The sequence below is a fragment of the Chanodichthys erythropterus genome, chromosome 3 (assembly GCF_024489055.1).
Source record: "Chanodichthys erythropterus isolate Z2021 chromosome 3, ASM2448905v1, whole genome shotgun sequence".
NCBI classification, from domain to species: Eukaryota; Metazoa; Chordata; class Actinopteri; order Cypriniformes; family Xenocyprididae; genus Chanodichthys; species Chanodichthys erythropterus.
This window is the reverse complement of record NC_090223.1, coordinates 13,384,179-13,406,525: the sequence shown is the minus strand read 5'-3', so window position 1 is coordinate 13,406,525 and position 22,347 is coordinate 13,384,179. Positions and strand designations below refer to the sequence as shown.

The 22,347-nt window shown below is 39.7% G+C and overlaps 1 protein-coding gene across 1 annotated transcript; it reads left to right on the top strand.

Annotated features, from left to right (window-relative positions):
- The first annotated feature begins 2,261 nt into the window (after nucleotides 1-2,261).
- LOC137017124 (alpha-2-macroglobulin-like) lies at nucleotides 2,262-13,961 on the top strand. Its single transcript, XM_067381083.1, has 34 exons — nucleotides 2,262-2,385; nucleotides 2,814-2,997; nucleotides 3,061-3,217; nucleotides 4,171-4,223; nucleotides 4,311-4,331; nucleotides 4,409-4,574; nucleotides 4,644-4,728; nucleotides 4,796-4,904; nucleotides 4,984-5,104; nucleotides 5,187-5,296; nucleotides 5,369-5,533; nucleotides 5,612-5,839; nucleotides 5,908-6,120; nucleotides 6,198-6,347; nucleotides 7,368-7,538; nucleotides 7,627-7,705; nucleotides 7,884-8,025; nucleotides 8,095-8,320; nucleotides 10,522-10,645; nucleotides 10,718-10,839; nucleotides 10,918-10,969; nucleotides 11,065-11,148; nucleotides 11,232-11,408; nucleotides 11,688-11,763; nucleotides 11,844-12,000; nucleotides 12,098-12,172; nucleotides 12,269-12,431; nucleotides 12,509-12,693; nucleotides 12,764-12,985; nucleotides 13,132-13,253; nucleotides 13,369-13,450; nucleotides 13,542-13,625; nucleotides 13,702-13,807; nucleotides 13,891-13,961. The coding sequence occupies exons 1-34, from the start codon at nucleotides 2,306-2,308 to the stop codon at nucleotides 13,941-13,943; spliced, it is 4,344 nt and encodes a 1,447-aa protein (XP_067237184.1). The 5' UTR covers nucleotides 2,262-2,305; the 3' UTR covers nucleotides 13,944-13,961.
- The last annotated feature ends 8,386 nt before the right edge of the window (nucleotides 13,962-22,347 follow it).

Sequence of the window (22,347 nt, the reverse complement as noted above, 5' to 3'; positions counted from 1 at the left end):
TTGTACATCCCATCCAATATTATTGCAATAATCCCTCCAATAATTATTTTTTGCAAGCTTTAATCATTTTTTCTTACCAGCGCCTGTGCCCTTTTATATTTCACAAGATCTTCATATGATTTTACCTTCCTAAAAGCTCTATTTCTTCCTCGAATAGCTACTCCACACTCTTCATTCCACCACGGAAATGCTTTCCTTGTCCTTATTGTTGTTTTCTTACCTATAATTTCTGTTGCAGTTTACAGACTTTTGTATTATATTCTCCCACATCATCTTCTAGATTACCCATATTAATTAATCTCTGACTACAGATATAACTGAATTTTTCCCAATCTGCATTTTTTAACTTCCATCTACTGTATCTATACTCCCCTGCTCTATTTTTGAAACTATAATTCCTATATTACATTTTATTGGGTAACGATCACTCCCTATCGTTGATTCCTTTAATGCCTTCCATAAACTTACTTCTCTGATCTAGCTTTGACTTATACACAATATTTATTCTTGTACCAGATCCATCATTTATACACACCAACCTATTTTCATCCAGTAACTCTTCGATTATTTTACCAGTATAATCTGTGATTTCACTACCCCATAGCGTACTATGGCTATTGAAGTCTCCACACCACACTACTGTATTACCACTTAATTCTATTATCTCTTCTAATTTAGCTTTTTGTAATTTTGTAATAACATGGGTTATAAAAATCTATCACTCCGATAGATCTTAAGACGGAGACCAATCAGTTAACTAAGGGGTCAGTCTCCCCTCTGTCTATGTTTCTATAATAACTGCTTCAATTTCATTAACATTTATAACTTTATAGCTTATACCTTGTTCAGTAAATGTTGCTACTCCTCCTCCTGTTCCTTCAACTCTGTCCTTACAAATTATTTCATAACCCTGTATTTTAAAATCAAGATGTGATTTTAACCATGTCTCTTGTATACAAATTATATTTGGATTTCTCTGCTGACCTGATTATGATTTTAATCCTTTTCGTTCGACTTGTTGTCTGAGCTCAACAGTTAACCACCTCTGCCATAAATGTTACAAACTTGACGTTGCATTGATTGTTTCCTTTGTGGCTAGCCATACTGTCTGTTTTTTCATTTATATCTGAAGTTTCACTATTCTTCACTCTTTTAATGGCTTCAGCATATGTTATCCCCTCAGTTATCTTGATATTCTGTACCTTCACTGCTCTTTTCCTTACTTTAAAGCCCCCATATGCTGCACTATGTTCTTCCCCACAATTGCAACACTTCAATTTCACATTTTCTTCACACTCTCCATACTGGTGTTCTCCTCCACATTTGCCACATCTTTGTTTACTTTTGCATACAGCAGCCACATGCCCAAATCTTTGGCATTTATAGCACCTCAATGGAGGTGGATCATATTCCCTTACATTGTAGCTCATATATCCAACCATGACCCTTACTGGCAGTGCTTCTTCTTCAAACTGTATCATTACAGATAAACTGTCTCTTTTAAGTCCGTCCCTTGTGAATTGCAGCCTTAGCATTTGATACATTTCTTTTAATTTCTTCTTCAGTCACTTCTGTAGGAATACCATATACTACCCCTCTAACTGCTCTTCTTTCTTTCCAGCTTGAACATTTAACTGTGTATCATGTCAGTGATTTTATTTGCAATGCCTTTACTGTCTGTGCTTCATCTTTGCATATAACCATTATGCTTCTATCTTGCAATGTTTTGGCATACACAATGTCCCCTAGTTTGCTCTTTAATGCTTCACTTATCTTTAATGGGTTCCTTGATTCTGGTGATTCAAATGTAACGATGACCTTGTGTCCCTCATTTATTTTTATATCTTTCCTTATGCTTACCTCTTTATGACTATCTGAGTTTTGTTGATGTATTTTCTTCCTTTTTCTATTTACTAGACTATTTACTTTTACTTACTATTTACTTTTCCTATTTCATTCTACCTCCTTCTTCCATCCAATCAACTTCCTGCTCACTTCCTGATTCAACATCACTTCCTACCATCATCACTCCAGTCACAGTTCAGTGTTGCCCTTCTGCCTCCATGCATGAGAGCTGGCAACCAACTCTGATTAATCACCAGGGCTCCGCCCTAACGACTGCTTGATTGCCTGTGAGTGCGAAATCAACCTGTTCTGATTTATTAAGAGCATTTAAATAACACTGGCAGATGATTCAAAGTTAAGCTGTAAAGCATTTGAACAGTGTGTTTTTTTTTTTTTAAAGTACTGTTGGGTTTTTGAAAGAAACCCTTGATTTCTGTCTAGTCTTGGATGATTACTCTTCATGGCTGTGAGAGAGATTTGTGTTTGGAAAGGGCTCATTTTAGCCCTTTTCCTCTTTGCTGTTGAAGGACAGAAAAAGACGTAAGTACCATGAGTTTTGAAGTGAACAGAAGGGGTCTAATGTCCATGCTGCTTTAGTCTTAAAGATGGCAAAATGACTCCAGTTTAGTTGCATGTTAATGTGCGTTAGTCAGTACTTTAGCCATCTAGTGCTCAAGTGATTAAATATAAATAAGATCCAACAGTTCAACTTTTCTTGTGCTCTTATTTTGACCATGGCAGCCCAGTGTTGCCAAATCTGTGGTATCCATGTGCATGTTTTTTTTTCTGCATGCTTGTCCCATCCAGATAAGCAAACCCAACTACTTACAACTTCACCTGCCCACTCCAACCCACCCCCTGATGGAGAATCATTTTGGGCTAGTTTTGATCTGCAACCCTGTTAATCCAACATCTACATGTTCTGGCCTGATTCCTTTTTGGTCTCAACCTAAATTTTGTTTACACAGGTCATTCATGGTGACATTCCCTGCAGTGATTGAGTCTGGATCTGATGCCAAATTGTGTGCAACTCTTCTGAATCCACAAGAGCATCTCACCATGACGGTTTCTCTGCTTGATGACAAAAATGGAATGACTGAACTTGTGAACGTGTGCTCTACGAAGCCATTTCACCGCTGCTTTGATTTCAAGGTCTGTTATTAGATGCATGTGGCTTTTTCATCTGGCTCGTTTGTTTACTGAATGTCTTTGCAGGCTCCTCGAGTAAACGGAGAATCCGTGCAGAATCTGAAGGTAGAAGTTCAAGGGAAGGTCTTTAGAGCGACCGAAGAGAGGAAAGTCATGTTCAAGTCTTACCTACCTTTGACCTTCATCCAAACAGACAAACCCATCTACAATCCAGGACAAACGGGTGAGCTGTGAACGAATCTTTGGATGAATCTTAAGCTGTGCACACACTTAATGATTGTAAGGCCAATTATGAATGTAAATTGACGCTTATGAGTTATGACTGATCACACTCAAATGCTTCCAGTCAGAGCCAGTAGTGTTCAGTCTGCGATTACATTCGGTGTTCAAATTCCATGTGCAAGTATGTAAATCTGCTTCAGTCACAGAAAACGATCGCTGTATGTTAAGCACACCCTGCGTTCCAATGTCCATTACAAGTCATCCTAAATAGTATGTGAGTTTACATTAAGAGTGTCCCAAAGCATAGTATGTTGAAAAGAGTATGCCAAAAGTCCCCGGATGGTCTATTTCCGGTAGATTTTCGAAGTGTGGATCCGTGCACACTATAAAGGCTAATATTACCCACAACCCACTGCACATTGGATGAGGATACAGTTCAGAACTACAAACACAAGTAAAAAATGTTAAACTACAAAACATGGTGGATGCGCGCGATCGATGCTGAGAGGTTTGAGCGACTAATAATCAGTTCAACCTGATAAATACATTTAATGTTATCTGTGTTATTTTTTTCATCTGGAAATGCCAATGTGGACTTTTATAAAGATCTGAGTCGCCATTAACTTTTAAATGCATCATTATGCATTGAGGAGAGTTCTCCACATGAAAGACCCGCGACTGCATATCAACGTGCTGCATTTCTCTCCGTTACGGTAGGAAATTAACTAAATGCAATGTGGAGGATGTAAGATGATTGACGGGCCAGTTTACGGTGACTGGATGCGACAGAAAAGACTCGATTGTATGAGTAGGTGAATTGGGACACAGCAATGGTCTTAGAATGTTTTGGCTAGTCACTAAATGTGTGCCCAGAATTGGGTGTAGAAATTCAATTGCGCTATGAGTTATTGTTTTCAAGGGCATTATGCAACACGTATGTTGGTGTTTTCGCAGTGAATTTCAGAGTTGTCACCATGGATGTCAAATTTGTTCCTCTTGATCAGATGGTAAGGTCTAGCCATGAGCAAACTGTTAATTTTTATATTGCTACATCAATGTTTGTGCTCTTCAATTCTTTATTTCCCTCCTTTCAGTACAATCTGGTCGTGGTTGAGGTGAGTGTTCTGATGCAAGTGTTTTTAATGGAGCTTTTTGTACTTGATGTTTTTCTCTGAGCTGTTGTTTTTAATAGGACAATAATAATAACCGGATTGGTCAGTGGACCAATGTTTCCTCAACGGGGTGGATATTGCAGCTTTCGCACCTGTTGAACTCAGAGGCTCAGATAGGGATGTACACACTAAAGGCTTTTATTGGTGACCGAGAGATCTCCCAGGTTTTTGAGGTGAAAAAATATGGTAAGTTGATAACTGTGCAACAGTACAACATATCAGAGGTCTTAATCTGAAGGATTGTTTCTGGTTTAGTTTTACCCAAGTTTGACGTGACTGTGAACGCGTCAGAGACCTACAGTGTTGCAGATGTGGGACTAAAAGTTGAGGCTTGTGCCAAGTAAGTGAGGTTTTTATTTTCTTGTCTTGTATGTAGTCTATTCTTGATCTTGTGCTTTATCTCCCAGATACACATATGGCCAACCTGTACCTGGTCAAGCATTGGTGGAAGTGTGCCGTGATCCACTTCCATACGTTCCAGACGTGACCCGTCTGTGCCTGAGTAAAACCGCAAAGGTGTGTAACTCCTGCCTTACAGTGGAGGGTTTTTCTTCTGATTGTGCTTGGCTTAAACGTGACCCTGTTCTCCTACCAGATGAATGCCACTGGATGTGCCTCCTTTACCATCGAAACGTCAGTGTTTTTCAACACCAAATTTGAAAATGGTCTTCAAGATTTGTTTGTTGTGACTGTGAATGTCACTGAGGAGGGAACAGGTGAGCTATTGTCTAAACTGAACCAACAGTATGTGTATGGAGGATGTTGACTTGGTGCTTTTTTTTTTTTTTTTTTTCTCAGATGTAGTAATGTCAAAATCTGCAACCGTGTCCATTACATTTGAAGTCGGCAAGGTCACATTTGTGGACCTCCCTGATTATATTGAACCTGGGTCAAAGATTAATGGAAAGGCAAGTAAAATTTTATCCCTTGTCATAACCTTCTCATTGGTTCCGTTTCCTAACCGAGATCTTTCCTGACAGATAACAGTGTCTCGTTTCGATGGGACTCCATTTGTGAAAAAAGCTGTGTATCTCCTTAATGGTAATGACAACAAACCGCTGCTAAATCTGACCACAGACCAGAAAGGACTGGCCACATTCTCTCTCAACACTGCTAATCTTCCTAAAGCAGATCTGAATCTGGTGGTATGATTTGCTCATTTGTGAAATGTAGACTTCTTTCAGTCAGTCTTGCAAAAACCCATTGCATTCATTGCTTCCCAGGCTAGTGCTACTCCAGGGCTTGTTTATGGTTCCAAATCACCATACTTCACTACAGATACGAGGATTGTTCGGCTTCTCCAACCTGATTCTCCCAACAACCCATCACTTAGTGAACTGACTATAGTGACGCTTGAGCAGCCACTCAAATGTGGTGCTACCTTTCCAGTGACTGTGAAATATTCCTTTGTTGGGGAGTCTGGTGACTACAGTGCTGATGTTGTCTATATGGTGAGTGAACGTGTAGTTGGTGGGCTTTATTTTTTTGTTGTCCATCTTCAACTTTCCTCTTCTGTCAGGTCTTGTCCAGAGGCGTGATCGTCCTCCATGGATTTAAGACCGTCAAAGTGAAGGCTTCTAATAAAGTCACAAGTGGCTCAGTGTCGTTCCAGCTGTCTGTTGGTGTTGATATGGCTCCAGCAGTGCAGATTCTGGTCTACTGTGTTCTGCCCAGTGAGAATGTAGTTGTTGGTAGTGCATCTTTTGACACGGAAGCATGTTTCCAAAACAAGGTATGTACACTAGCTATTTTTGGCTTCAAGTGGGGAATGGTGACGTGTCCTACAGCATGTGTTGCTCCTTGTTCCAGGTGTCTCTGCAGTTCTCTCCAGCTACAGCTGTTCCTGCTGAGAGAAACGTTTTGACGGTCTCTGCTCAAGCAGGATCTCTTTGTGGCCTCAGCGCTGTAGATCAAAGTGTCTGGATATTGGAGCCTGGAAGACGTCTGAGTCCTAAAATGGTATCAATTTGCAGCTGATTTAAAGTCCCCCTGTAGTAACACAGTTGGGCTTTAAATCCTTTAAATCCCTTAAGGCCTCTTTGATCACCATTGACACGACTACTTTTTCCAGTGAAAAGTACTTAATCCTTTAAAATGGCTTGAATGTACACCTTTGCCTCATTTAATATACACTGATCTATGACTATACTAATTATCCCTGCTTCCACTCACTCACACAAGCTCAGACAAGATCCACTCAGTCAAGTTACTGAGGTAAACTCTGCACGATGCCATCAGTTTTTTACAATGTCCGATGCATAATGGTAATTTGATTAGCCTTTTGACTTGGCCATTTGATAATTGGATAATTTGATAATAGGGTAAACAATTGATACCCTTAGAAATGCTTCGAACAGCTCGGAACGTCGGTGGAGATGCATAGTTCATGACATTTGTAATATGCATCATACACCCGCCATATTGCTAAATCTACATGACTTTTCATATCAATGGGAAAAATATATCAGGATAACATTTAAGACCCCTTGGTTGCAAGGTAGTTTGAAACATTACTGAAACCTCAGTAATTTCAGACAGTCTAGTTTACTATTTTAAGGATGTTAAAACCCCAGATAGACATGAACAAGTTCCTTACCTTTTGACACAGGGGGTCTTTAAATTCTTACTGGACTTGACTGACCTTCAGGTTCAGCTTTAGAATGAAGAATCCTGATTGATCGATTGGACACAATTTGTTGTGATTTATACTTAAACTTCCCACTTGAACCTCCTAACTCTTCCATCCAGATAGTGGAATTCTTTTTACTTTTTCTATTATGTGATCCTTATTTATTTTTTTGTATTAGGTTCTTCATGTAAAGCACTTTGAATTACCATGGTGTACGAATTATGCCTTGTAGCAGCTCTAGTGTACTCTGTGACTAATATACCAACAACTAATGCGATGTAATGCATTTAGTTCAAGACTCCAGGAACCTGACATTATCTTATTTTTGTCCCTTTTCCCCCTGGTACCAGGTGTTTGACTTGCTCCCAGTGCGATCACTATCGGGTTACCCATACAGTGTTGAGGATGAGCAGGAGTGTACTTTTCGACCCCGTCGAGCTGCTCGTGCACATTCTGACTTCATTCTTCCTCCAAATCGTGGCCCTTTTGTTCCTACAAATAAAGCTTACACAACCTTCAAGGTACAAAGCCATTTATGACCATGTAGTCACTGAGGAATATGCAGTCACTGACTTGAACTTGGGCTTGTTTTGATTGTTACCATGACAGAGCCTGGGAATGAAGGTCGCAACAAATCTCGCTGTACGAGCCCCTCCGTGCTGGTGGCATCGGCCCGGCTTACCAATGGGTTGGTTTATGAAGTTTCATTAAGTAAAATGTATTTCCTTTTGACCTGTCCTTGAGTTATGGGCTGTATTCCAATTTCTTTGCATCTATTAGCATAAGATTAACACCACACAATTTGTATATAGTGCATGCAGAAAGTAAGAACTTGTATTTCAGTCAACTAACTGTAGTTCTTTTAGCCTTTGAAAGGCTTGAAGCCCCTGACATGATGGCTGCTGCTCCTGCTCCTCCAGAAGCCAGAAGTGGAGACATGCGCTCTGTTAAAGTAACTGTCAGATCTTACTTTCCAGAAACCTGGATCTGGCAGCTTGTTCAAGTGGGGTTAGTGAAGAATCTGTTGCATCTTGTTTAGTTCTTCTGTTCCCCTTATTTCTCTCTCCTGTACTTTAGAGCTACTGGATCCACACAAGTTCCCCTCACGGTTCCTGACACGATCACCACATGGGAGACAGAGGCGTTCTGTCTGTCCTCTAAAGGTCTCGGTCTGGCTCCTCCTGCTCAGCTGACGGTCTTCCAGCCCTTCTTCCTAGAGCTCTCCCTGCCATACTCCATTATCCGTGGGGAGACTTTTGAGCTGAAGGCCACGGTCTTCAGTTACCTGTCATCATGCATCATGGTCAGTCATGGTCAATTTTTTTTTTTTTTTTTTTAAACCCTTAAATGCATACCTCGGGTCTTTTGTGACCCGGGACATCATTCACTACCCTCCTCATTCATTTTTTAAAGTTAGACAACCTTCTTGGTATTCCTCAATTCATTATAAAGAATATAACAAGAAAAAAATCATAAAATCATAAGAGTGCCTATTTTTGTATTCACTTTTTTTGTAAAAATTGTATAGGGTCCCAAATGACCCGAGGCGTGTATGAGTGTACATATATTTTTCTGCACAACAATATTTGAATCTTAGATGACGGAATAAGTGCAACTCACCTTTATTCCACAAGGTGGCAATGTCTGATACACAATGCTGAAGTGACGACTCATTCAGACAGAAAATGAAATAATAACATGAAATGGCTTGGTGATTTACTGCAGAGTAAGTACTGAACGCCATGAAATAGGACTGTAACTGTTACTGGATGAATCTGGTGAAGCTGTTAGTGATAGAAATATTGACTTTGAAGATGTTGAAAATGAAATAGTTTTGAGAATACGTTTGAGATCGCGAATGGGCTTGTATTCGTGACCTGAAACACAAAACTAGCCTATTTGCTGGATGTACTGGGAAATGAGCTCTGACAAGGACAGTGGTGATGGCATAAAACATCTGCTCAGAATGAGCCCTTTCAAGCTCCAAAAGGTAACAAAATATGCTTTGATATTAGAGTAACAATTCCAGAAGAATAAAATAGAGGAGTTTTATATTATCGCGACAGGTAGCGATCCTTCCATGTTAGATACATATTCCGGTCTTTATCGACCCGGAACTATAAGACTGATTGGCGAAACAGTTGTGCATTTAAGGGTTAATTAGGGGTGCAACTTAGCCTGACTTCGTCATACTCGTATTCTAGGCAGAATATGAGTCTGATACTGCTCCACTGCACTTGAATTATGGGGCGTGTCTTAACCGAACCAGTAAAAAAAAAACTCTGCACTCAATTGGATAGACCTACAACAAATCAGAGCAACGCAGTAAGTGACGCATGTTGAACTTGTACTTAAACCTTTGCCGAATGTGTTTGCAGTCCTTGCAACGGGATCTTTCCCATCGACAAATGCCTTGATTGCGGTTCTTTGTTCGTCTTTTAAAATTAATGCGCTGTCGATTTTTCTTATTACAGATGTGATAGCGGAATCTAAACCTCTTACTTCTCCAGATGCAGTCATTGTTGGTGAAAACCAATTCAACCCAAGCGGTCTTTGATGACGTGGGTGGTTACGTAACCGCAGATAGCCTGTCCATCATTGATTTAAAGCCCGCCGCGGCAATTTGATTGGCTCTGCCTTCTGGGAGCCGAGCATATTTACTCCACAATGGATCGAGTCCAGACCGAACTTCCCGTCCAAAAAAATGTTGTGGGTGTGGTTCGGGCCTGCACCCAGGCTAGGTGCAACTATGAATTTTAGCCAATACCAAAATCCTGGCCTTCTAATCATCCCCATTTACTGATTGGCTTCATCACGGTCTCCACCAATAAGCTGTGTGGTGGGTGAACGGGGGCAATATGGCTGTCGTTGCATCCCACTGGATGTTGCACATTGGTTAAGGAGATTTTTCCCTGTCCATATGTAATGCACTTTGTTACGTTTCTATAGCGCTTTTCTGGGTACTCAAATTGTTAAACTATAATGCTATGCATCCGACCGTCCCAATCATGGCTTTTAGTGAGATGCTGTTTGGGCATGAGTGCTGAAGAGCTGAATGAGTACCAGGAATCTGAAGCTCTTTTCTAGTGGCTTTTACTCTATGACTATTAATCTCATGACAAGTTTAATGTCACGTTTGTAATATAAATAGCCAATCACTACAAAATGATGCAAGTGTATAAGCAAATTCGACTGTTCTGGATGCACTCCCCACAAAGACCCGCTAAAACGCATTGGCAAGTCAGTTTTAGTACAATAGTGTTCTATGCATCACTGTCCCAATCATGGTTATTACTACGCACTAAACTATTACATCTTGGAATAGCACAACACTGAATGAACAAGTGAACTTGATTGTGCTAGTCATGATGACGTACCTCTGTGGGTTTCTATCGGATCAATAACAAATCTATTTTCCATTTATTAGCACTGTGCATCCCTACTTAATGGCTCTGTATAGAGAAGGTAATGGGTCTTTTGCTCCATGTACTGTTTCATTGGCAGGTTAAAGTAACTCCAGCTTCATCCACGGCCTTCACTCTCGGAGCATCTAAGGGGCCATATTCATCTTGTCTCTGTGCTAATGGGAGAAAGACCTTTAAATGGATTCTCACAGCTTCTGTCCTTGGTCAGTTTTGGACTGTCTCTAGTTTTAAAGTGCAAGTGTTACGTCTTGGTTGCTAACTGTCCATCACTGCAGGACCTGTCAATGTGACAGTCAATGCTTCAGCTGAACCGTCCCGTACTCGATGTGGAACTGAGACTGTGACTGTGCCAAAAAGGGGACGTGTTGATGTAGTCACTCGAAGTCTACTTGTCCTGGTGAGTGTTAACCAGCCACCTTGAGTTTGATCATGGAGATCATGCGGTTACTGATGTGGTGTTACTGCTTTCTTTTAGGCTGAAGGAGTTGAGAGGACAAGTGCCCAGAGTTGGTTATTGTGCCCAAAGGGTTTGTTTGCAATCAATGTTTCTCAAACACTTTCTTCTTGTACAGCCAAACATTAGCCTAATGCTCAATGCTAATCTGTTCTATTTGGCTGGCAGGAAATGTTCTTTCTGAAGATGTGACTCTGACGTTTCCAACAAATGTGGTTCAGGGATCAGCCAGATGCTCAGTTTCAGTCCTTGGTAAAGCATTTTCACGGAGAATACTGTTACGTTTTCCAGAATAACTTGTTTCTGATGTGGGTTTTATGCTTGACCTCTTATAGGGGACATAATGGGTCGTGCACTGAAGAATCTGGATAAGTTACTACAGATGCCGTATGGCTGTGGAGAACAGAATATGATTGTTCTTGCTCCCAATATTTACATCTTGCTGTACCTGGAAGTCACTGGTCAACTCACCACAGCCATCCGAGAGACCGCCATTGGCTACCTTCGAAGCGGTATGGATGACCAAATCCTCTTTATATAAATAAAATAAAAAATAAATAAAGACTAAATTCCAAGGCAGTTTAGTCCTGGGGCCCATTTCATAAACCGAGTATACCAAATAACACAGGCTGATTTCAGTAAATCTGATTGTCAGTTGATTTGGTTCAAAATGATCAAACAAACTGATAAGCCTAGCTTATTTGGCAAACTTGTGTTATGAAACGGGCCCCTGCTCTTGCCTCATACAATCCCTTCCTGACCAATTTACATGTAGCTTTTGACCTGAACAGGATACCAAAGACAATTGAACTACAGGCACAACGATGGCTCATTCAGCACATTTGGTTATGATGAATCGAATACATGGTAAGTTTGACAGTTTTTCTCATGTAATCTGTCATGACACCAGCAGTTTGTAATTGTCAGTTTGTCAACTCCATGGCCAGGTTGACTGCCTTTGTCGTGAGGACTTTTGGTCTAGCCAGGCAATTTATCTTCATTGATCCACAAGTCCTGCAGAGTGCAAAGGATTGGTTGATCAGCAAGCAGGGTTCAGATGGTTGTTTCATTCAGCAGGGAACTCTGCACCACTATGACATGAAGGTGCATTACTTGTCTTAAATGCCCTATAACCAATTGGCTTGGTGCGGAGTTCCTGTAAATCAATTTGTGTGTGGGTTGGTTTTTTTTTTTTTTTTAGGGTGGTGTTGGGGACAGTGTGACCATGACCGCCTACGTTGTTGTATCACTGCTTGAACTAGGCATCCCTGTCACGGTAAGGGCATCTCTAGTTGATGTATGAGCAGCTTGTGGATAACCTTCCTGTTCAGGCTGTCATAATCTCCTTTTTTTTTTTTTTTTTTTTTTTTAGGATCCTGTCATCACCAATGCTCTGTCATGCTTGAGGCCTGTCGTTGGTAACCTGGGAAATACTTACGCCACTGCTCTGCTGGCCTACTCCTTTAGTCTTGCTGGAGAGGCCAGCACTCGATCACAGCTTCTAAATGCCTTGAACAACAATGCCATTTCTGAAGGTGAAATTTCACTTGCCTCCTGATGTTGCTTCATCAGGTTTTGTCATCAACTTGCTCTCCTCTGTCTTGCCTCTTAGGCACTAAGCTCCATTGGTCTCAGACTTCATCTGGTGATACTCTGGCGGTGGAGATCAGCTCTTATGTGCTTTTAGCGGTTCTCACTGAACAGCCTCTCTCAACAGCAACTCTTGGCTATGCTAACCGCATTGTCAACTGGCTCGTGATCCAGCAGAATCCCTACGGAGGCTTCTCCTCCACCCAGGTACCTCCAATGGCCAAACATGAGGTCAATCATTTATGAGTGGAGTTTTTGATCTGGTGCTTGTTTTTAGGACACTGTGGTGGCTCTTCATGCCCTGTCTGTGTATGCTGCTAAAGTGTTCAGCTTGGACGGCTCCAGCACTGTTACTGTACAGTCCTCTGTGGCAGGAGGAGAGTCTTATAGCTTCACCGTGAATCGGGACAACAGGCTGCTGTTTCAGGAGATGCCGCTGAAGAACGTTCCTGGCAAATATAGTGTTAAAGTGTCAGGATCTTCCTGTGTGTCTGTGCAGGTCTGTATCTTCATCCCCCTCAATTTCTGTGTTCGGGCTGATTACAGAGCTCTGAGCCCTCTCCCCGGATGGCACGCCAAATGTTTACCAATTTACCTGACTTGTAAGTGAACTCGTGAATTATCATTTGCTCTGAACTACTGTAGGTTGCATGTTTCTACAACATCCCAACACCCGTTAAAGTCCCCAAAACGCTGAGTGTCGAAGCAAAGGTGAAGGCAGACTGCCAACCACTGGGAGTCAATCTCATTTTGAGCTTCACTGTGATGTAAGAATAGTTTTGGCTTTGTCCTGAAACCAGCTCATGTTTGACTCCTACAAAAGGAACAGGAGCAAGAACAGCTTGACTAAACCCCTTTATTCCTTTTATCACCCTCATTCAGGTACAATGGTGCAAAAGCAAGCACTAACATGGTTATTGTAGACATTAAGCTCCTGTCTGGCTTTACGGCAGATACGTCACTGGTTCGTATGTTGAAGCCAATCAGACTTTCTGAATCTTAAAGCATCTTGGGATGTAACTTATGTAAACGATGGTCTTTTTTTTTCCCCTCAGCTGGGGTCTTCACCCCAAACATTTGCCCCACTAGTGGAGCGGGTTGATGCTGGAGATGATGGTGTTCTAGTGTATCTGAAAGAGGTGAGACTGTATATTGGGGTATTCAGGAGCTGCCATCTTGAGTGCTGTCTATGTACTAATCTTTTCCATCTCTTAGGTTCCCAAAGGCGTCCCCATGACTTACTCTTTGACGCTGAATCAGGTTCTTGCAGTGAATGATCTCAAGCCAGCGGTCATCAAGGTTTATGACTACTATCAGACAAGTATGCTTGTGCCTTTTTAATAAGGTTTTGCTCTTGCTAAGTTCACTGAATATGATCCAGCACATTTCCTGTCCCTCTTTTAGGTGATGCATTTGAGACAACCTACATCTTCTCCTGTCCAATATGCCTGCATTGAATAAAATCCATTTTATAAGTCTTTGGTTTTTTTGTTTTTTCAATTGCAAAGTTCTTCAGTTCTAATGACCTGAATGCACTCAAGCAAGACTTAAAGGGTTTCACTTAGGCAGTGGCTGCCTTTAACTGGTTGAGCTTTCACTTATTGACGTTAAACCCAAATTAACTAAATACTCCTGCAGCTGTAGTGGATTTCTCAAAGGTGCTTTTTCAAACATTATGCAGAGTAATTGCCTAATCTGTGTAAATAAGGTTATAATTCATAGTTTGGACGGAAAATGGGTTGAAACTAGGATGCACTTTGCAGGTGACATTCACTCAAATTTACAAAGCTTACTTGGTTATAGACCAATATCTAAATATAGCTAATTTAGCAATACCAAACCAAGAGGAAATGTACAAATACTGGATTGTTTAGTGTGGTCACTCAATGTTCAATTTACCTTCTCATACTTAATTTCTCAGTGTAGATAACTGCATCTTCTAAAATGACAACAGCCTAAAGCTACTGCTGTTCATTTAAGAATAGTCACCTGCTTTTTGGTAACTTTAAGGATTAAGTTATTCAAGCATCAGATGGCTGTTAATGCAGTGATGGGGGCATTACATTTCTAAAATACTCCAACCAATAGGCTTGGTGTTAGACCATTGTTCTAAATCAGTGTTGTAGTGGAGTTGATGTGACTAACTGCCTACATTGTTGAACTGCTAGCTGTCCCCATCAGACATTCAAGTCTGTGACAAGCACAAACTTTTTTTTTTTATTGGTGTAATAATGAAGCGGTCCTACATCTCAGTTTTGTGCTTGGAAAACGGCTACATGCCAAAATGTATAGGCCTGAATGCGTGTTTGCAGTCAGTGGGATATTTCCACCGGTCTCTCTGCGAGCACGACGGTTACTGTACGAACTTTAGTGCTACTGATGTCCTCGTCATCCTCAAACAGCGAGACACTGACTGACGGTGCGTTGGCACGAAGTGAACGGGGATGAGCGAGCTTTTTCAGTTCACACACGTGTCCTTTGCAGAAGTTTCTCGTCAAAAAACCTGATGCACAAATTCTCCTTCCCCTTCATATGTCACAATTTAAAATGTACGCTTAACTTTTGCAGTTTAAACTTTGCATCTCACATACTGTATTTCAATGGGGCATCTTGCTTTTTTTTTTTTTTTTTAATTAACCAAACTTTAACAACATATAGGCAGATACCTCCAGTGCAGTTGATGATGCTATGAAGTGAAACGCTAAAGGGAGTGAGGATATCATTTCACTTATTTATCAAGGACAATGCACAGAAAAACATTAATCCCAAGTAGAGAGAAGATGCTCTGTACCAGATTTAGCTATTAGCTAATTTCCATCTGTAGTCCTTGGGTAGGTCACTAGATGAACAATTTCTCTAAAAAAAAAAAAAATATATATATAGCATACACAAATTTCATAAAAACAATACCCTCCAGAATTAGCACTTCAAAGTTACATTAAATTCATCAGTAAGACCTCCCACTAAAAATACACAATTTCAATTCAACTAACACTAGCCACTAAAATAGAGTTAACAATATAATCTCTGAGTCCAGCTCTTATTTGATAAATGATAATATTGACATCAATGTTAATGTTGACATGTCTGTTTGCTCAATAGCCATTGTTTTAACCAATATGAAAATATGAAAAACTTCAAATTTTATATTTTACCTCCCATCCTGAAGGGGTGGAGCTAAGACGTGAGAAAGGAAGTGAGGAAAGGAAAAGAGCATGCACAAATAAGAACTGAGAAGCATTTAGGAAAACAGCACGGTAGGCAATATGCATTTAAGTATATAAATACAGGAGGACGACTTTAGTCATTTGTATTTACCACAATTCCTGCTACCAGCTGGTGGCGCTATGACCAACTAAATTTTGCTGAGTAGATGACTTCAGGTAGGGCACTTATCAAATGTGAAGTTTTAGGCAGATTGGACATTGTATGATTGAGTTACAACAACTTCCTGTTTCGTGATGATAATAGCATGCTTTAGCATTCAGATAAGTGTTGCTAGCATAATTTAGAATGTTTGTAACATGTTTAACCTGTATAATTTAGTATGTTGCATCACAGTGTTAAAGGATTAGTCCACTTTTAAATAAACTTTTCCTGATAATTTACTCACCCCCATGTCATCCAAGATGTCCGCGTCTTTCTTTCTTCAGTCGAAAAGAAATTTTAACCATAAATGCGCATCTTGAACTAGCTCTCTTCTTCTTCTTCTCTATTAGAATTCTGGCAGTGTAGAAAAAAAATATATTTTTGTTATAATTTGTTTATTTAACTGTTATATATTCAATTAAACTGATTCACTTTTATTAAGGGTTCATGTTTTACATTCATCTTACAATGATTCAGGAAGTGCCAGCAACACTGCAGGAGGGAAACGCTAGTTAGCATGGTATAACTGGGGGAGGAGAACTTGCTCAATCTTCTGATAGACTTTTATGAACTTAAACATGTTTATACCTTGCAAATAACATTGGAAGGTCAACTTAAAAGCACACATTATCCCATTATTCATTTTATATCAATTTAAAATAGGTGTAGGCTATTGGTGTTTGTGGCAGTTCTCAACACTATTCAAGCTAGTTAACACAGCTTTATGTGGAAATTACTATTGTACAAAACCATAAAAAAATAGAGTATGTGTTTTAAAGGGATCACAACATGAGAAATAAGATCTATAAGGTCTAAGAGTTCTTTTGTATCAGTGTACATACTGTAAGTTCCATAACTTTAAACATCCTTGTCATATAATCAAGCTGATTTAAATAATCAAGCTGTAAAAAAAGATTTGTTTGGATCTTAATGTACAAAGATAGTGACATTAAAAGACCAAACTTGGTTTGTACAGAATTTAATCTTTTATTATCACTTAAGCTACAAAAAGGAATGTTAAACGTATTTATAATAACTGGTTTCTATGGGAGGAAAACGCATTGCGATCATATTCATGTTTACTGGGTTTTGTCTGTTAATATCTTCAATTAGTACATTAAGCCATGTTAAGCGTTTTTCATGGTAAATGTTTTAGAATGCCCCACATCATCACAACGCTGTCCCCGTCCACTGGGCTTCAGTCACTGTAGTTTCTACATGTGTTTACACTGTTTTTATATTTATAATTATAGTTTATTATCATTTATTTCAGAAACCATGGAAATGAGAAGCATTTACGATCTCCTCCTTGCCCCATGGGAAACTGGTAGTATGTCTCTTGATGTAATCGTAAACTCAATCGTAGCCATAAAATCGCAAACAAAATTGTTGGCACTCTTGATAAATATCAAGGGTGTTTCTCTGCTCTCTCCACGTCAGTTGTTTAACCCACTGGAGTGGCGGGGAGGTCTGGGCCAGCCTGCTGGCATTGCAGAGACCCGGAGCATTTTGTGGACAGGTGCCCTGTTATGGAGGTGGGGACAATAGTCCGGGTCCCAGATGTCCCACAGGCTGCCCCCGGTCAAGCACCTATCAGGCATTGGTGGATTCAGGATGTAACCAAACCTCGATCCATCAAAGTCTGATACAATCCGGGACATTGGATATAAGCTGCTTGGTTAAGGTGCGGTATGTGCATGGGGATGTGGTGGAATATCCTATCGTGCCAGTCATTATCCAATTTCGGGGCCAAAAGCATAATGTTGAGGTGGCAGTTAATCCGCACCTCCGGCATCCGTTAATTTTGGGAACAAATTGGCCGCCGTTTACAAAATTATTGGGGTTTTTATGTATGGATGCCTCTTGGGGGAAAAATGCACCAGAAGGGTGCCCCTCCCATTAATGCAGGTCCCCTTCGAGAGAATTGGTATAGACCTCATCGGGCCATTGGAGCGCTCAGCGAGAGGACATCGTTTTGCATTAGTCATTGTGGATTACGCAACACAATATCCCGAAGCAGTGGCACTCTGCAACATTTCCGCTAAGAGTGTTGCTGACGCACTGTTTTCTTTAATCTCCCCGGTGGGAATTCCTAAGGAAATCCTCACTGATCAGGGCACGGCGTTTATGTCAAGGACGTTACGCAAACTTTACGAGTTATTGGGCATTAAATCGATTCGTACCAGCGTCTTTCCACCAAAAACAGACGGGCTGGTCGAACGTTTTAATCGCACGCTCAAATTTCAAAATTTCAAATTTTGATTCATAAATTGTGATAAATGGTTGGAACCTCTGTTGTTTGCTGTGCAAGAGGTCCCACGAGCCTCCACGGGGCTTTCCCCCTTCGAGTTACTCTATGGTCGTCAGCCCAGGGGGGTGTTAGACGTCCTAAGAGAAACTTGGGAGGAGGGACCTTCTCATTCTAAAAATGAAATTCAGTATATGCTGGACCTGAGAACAAAACTCCACACTTTGGGGCGGCTCTCTATGGAGAATTTGTTACAGGCCCAGGACAGACAGAGCCGGTTGTATAGTAGGGGGACCAATTTGCATAAATTTTCACTGGGAGATAAAGTGCTTGTACTCCCAACGTCAAGTTCAAAATTACTTAAAGTGGCAAGGACTGTTTGACGTCACACGGCAAGTTGGGGACCTCGATTATGAGGTAATACAGTCCAATAGGAGGGGAGCACGTCAAATTTGTCACCTCAATCTCCTGAAAAAAAGGAATGAGGCAGAGGCAGTGATGCTGGCGACGGAGATTAGCGGAGAGGATGATCTCGGGCCAGAGGCGAATATAAAAAAACAATCTCTCGCTCTGGCCCCAGGGGGAGATCATCTCTCGCCCTCCCAGCTCATTGTTTTAACTACATTACAGGCAGAGTTTGCTGACATATTTTCTCCCCTACCGGGCCGTACAAACCTCATTCAGCACCATATCGAGACAGAGTCAGGCGTGGTGATTCGCAGCTGGCCGTATCGCTTACCTGTACACAAGAAAAAAGTATTTCAGAATGAATTAACTGTAAAGTAACTGGGTGAGCCCAATAGTTTTGGTTCCTAAAACGGTCGGCTCAGTGTGATTCTGTGTGGATTATCGCAAGGTGAATGCTGTGTCGAAGTTTGACACATATCCAACACCAAGGGTTGATGAATTGCTTGACCGGCTTGGTACGGCTCGTTTTTCTCGACATTGGACTTAACCAAGGGTTATTGGCAGATCCCCTTGTCTCCATTATCCAAAGAGAAAACAGCTTTCACAATGCCATTCGGATTACACCAATTTGTTACACTTCTGTTCGGTCTGCAGGCTGGTCTGCAGCAGGAGAGAGAGTCAGGAGACGCACGGCGAGTGAGTGGGTTATGTGCGAATAATGAACACCTGTCTCTTGTTTCAGTAATTGGCGTGGAGAGAGTATAAAACGCCAGGAGAAGCAGGAGCGAGGGAGAGACAGAAGGACTATATACGTACATACACATACAAATTATATATATAAAAAAGAATATATTCTCCTGAAATTTCCTTTATCTATTATATATTTTATTATAATTCTTCTCAGTTTTCTATTGCCTTGTTCTAATGTCATATTACTTGCCCCTTCTGTTTGTATCTTTGTTTCCAGCATTTGTCTCTCTTTACTATATGCTCTACACTGTAATAAAATATGCTCCACTGTTTCAGTTTCACCACAAAATCTACAAAACCCAGAAAGGTGTTTCCTGATTTTATGCAAGTTTCCATTTAAAGACGAATGTCCTTATCTGAACCGTGTTATTATAACTTCTTCTCTTCTTTTAAAGTCACTTCCAGTCTCATTAATTTGTAATCCTACTTTCTTTTGGATATTATATAGATGTCTACCGGTCTTCTCCATATCCCATTTTTGTTGTCAAGATTTAATAACAGCTTGCTTTATAATTATCTTGCTTCTGCTTTACTGATTTTTACATCAATTTCTACATTATTTTTATTTAACGATCTTTTAGCATGTTTATCTGCCATTTCGTTTCCATCTATTCCAACATGCTGCATTATTTCTATTATAATATCTTGCCGACAATTTGATTGACCTGATTTAATACTTTTTAAAGCCGCCAAAGAATCTGAGCATACCACTGCTTTCTTAATTTGAGTCTCTTCCAACCATTGTAAAGCTATAACAATAGCAATCAATTCTGTAGTAAAAACAGATAAGTAGTCTGGTGTTCTTTTGGTAATAATTATTTCTTGTTGTGCTATAGCTATGGCTATTCCTGTCTTATTGGATTCTGGATCTTTTGAACCGTCTGTATAAATCTGTACATTATCATAGTACATCCGTTCAATTCAATGATTTACTTTTTTTATTATACCACTATGGGATTTTTCCACTTTTAGTAAATAAAGATCTATTGCAGGCATTTTAAATAACCACGGAGGGAGTACAGCTATAGGCACTGTATAACTGTATTTCCTCTGACTAAATCCATTTTTTTTTTGTGCTATTTCTTCTGCTATCCACCCAATCCTTTTTATTTTTGTTCTCTCATGCTCCCAACAATCTTCAAATACTGCCTTAGTTGGATGCTTACTGTTGTGGCCTTTTAAAGATACTAAATCCATTTTTTTTTTTTTTATTCCATTTATTTATATATAAACCACTAAAGAATTTATAAGCCACTTTATACAGAGATCTATAGGAATCTAGTGGTTACAACATGGCATTGCATAAGTTTTTCTTTTTTTACTCTCACCAAATGGCACTAACTTTTTTATATTTACTAATATAAATTGTATAAATATTGCATAGTATCATAAAATACCCTCAAAATTGTATATAATAATCAAAAAATATATATTACTTTGGTGTTCCTGAGGGAAAAAAAAAAGATACTTTCCAAGGCTTCGGTCACTTTTGACCATAAAGAAGGCAAGTGTGACACCTAAAAAAAGAGGGCCAGAGGGCTAGATATACGTTTCTGAGAAAACTATGGCTCGCCCCCCATTCACTACCCGCTAAACATCTCATAACATTCAGTGCTTTTTTACATTTAGTCAATAACTTTTCTACATGTATATTAAAGTTCAGTTTCTCATCTAACCAAACACCAAGAAACCTTACTACTGATACCTGCTCCAACTGTTTTCCATTAAGAGACAACTTAATTTGAGCATTTTTCTTCTTTGTAAAACATATTACCTGTGTTTTCTCTACTGATATTCGAAAGCCCCTCTTCTGCGCCCACTCTTCAACTTTATTTATTGCTTGCTGAACTTTCTTAACTGTGTATGTTATATTTCTACCCTTCTCCAAAGTGCACCATCGTCTGCATATATTGACCTCCCCATCCCTTTTTCTACCTCATTAAATATATCATTGATCATTACATTGAATAGAAGGGGGCTACATACACTCCCTTGAGGGGTTCCATTTTCAACTGTATAAACCCTAGAGTATGATGTTCCCACTCTAACCTGAATTGTCCTGTCAAATAAAAAGTCTAATACCCAGTTGTACATTCTTCCTAAAATACCCATATTTTTCATTTTTATTAGTAGTCCTTCTTTCCACAGCATATCATATGCTTTTTCTACATCTATAAAAACTCCTATAACAGCCTCTTTATTTGTCTGAGCTTTTCTCATCTCTGATTCTAAACACAGTATTGAGTCTATTGTTGTTCTCTATACTCTCAATCTCATACATAAGTCTATTTACAATCAGTCTTTCCATTATCTTACACATGTTTGAAGTCAGTGCTATTGGTCTGTAGCTTGTTGCCTCTGATCTATCTTTCCCTGGTTTCACTATAGGAACAATTATATGTTTCCATGATTTAGGCAATTTACCCTCTTCCCATATTTTATTATATAAATTTAATATACTTCCAAGTGCTATATCTGATAATTTTCCTATCATGCTATAGCAAATTTCATCCTTTCCAGGAGAGGTTTCTTTTACACTCATTATTGCCCTTTTAAGCTCTTACAGCAGGAGAGAAATCTTTATTTAAACAATTATTAGTAACTTCACATTTTTTAGTTATTTCAGGATTATCTCCTTTAACTTTTTCCCTAATATTTTTTTGCTATAACTGCTATGTATATTATAAAACAACTTAGCTAACATTTCTGCTTTTTCTTCATTTGAAATCGCTACTTCTTCTCCACTTCTTAATGCCGGCATACTTAAATTTTTACGCTGTCCACCCGTTTTCCTAATCATGCCCCAAATATCTGAAATTTGTACATCCCATCCAATATTATTGCAATAATCCCTCCAATAATTATTTTTTGCAAGCTTTAATAATTTTTCTTACCAGCGCCTGTGCCCTTTTATATTTCACAAGATCTTCATATGATTTTACCTTCCTAAAAGCTCTATTTCTTCCTCGAATAGCTACTCCACACTCTTCATTCCACCACGGAAATGCTTTCCTTGTCCTTATTGTTGTTTTCTTACCTATAATTTCTGTTGCAGTTTACAGACTTTTGTATTATATTCTCCCACA

Bases quoted from the DNA above. Each gene is read 5' to 3' on its own strand.
- LOC137017124 (XM_067381083.1), top strand. From the start codon at position 2,306: ATGGCTGTGAGAGAGATTTGTGTTTGGAAAGGGCTCATTTTAGCCCTT. The intron at 4,729-4,795 runs GTAAGTGAGGTT...TTTATCTCCCAG, and splicing joins AAAGTTGAGGCTTGTGCCAA to ATACACATATGGCCAACCTG. The intron at 8,026-8,094 runs GTTAGTGAAGAA...CCTGTACTTTAG, and splicing joins TGGCAGCTTGTTCAAGTGGG to AGCTACTGGATCCACACAAG.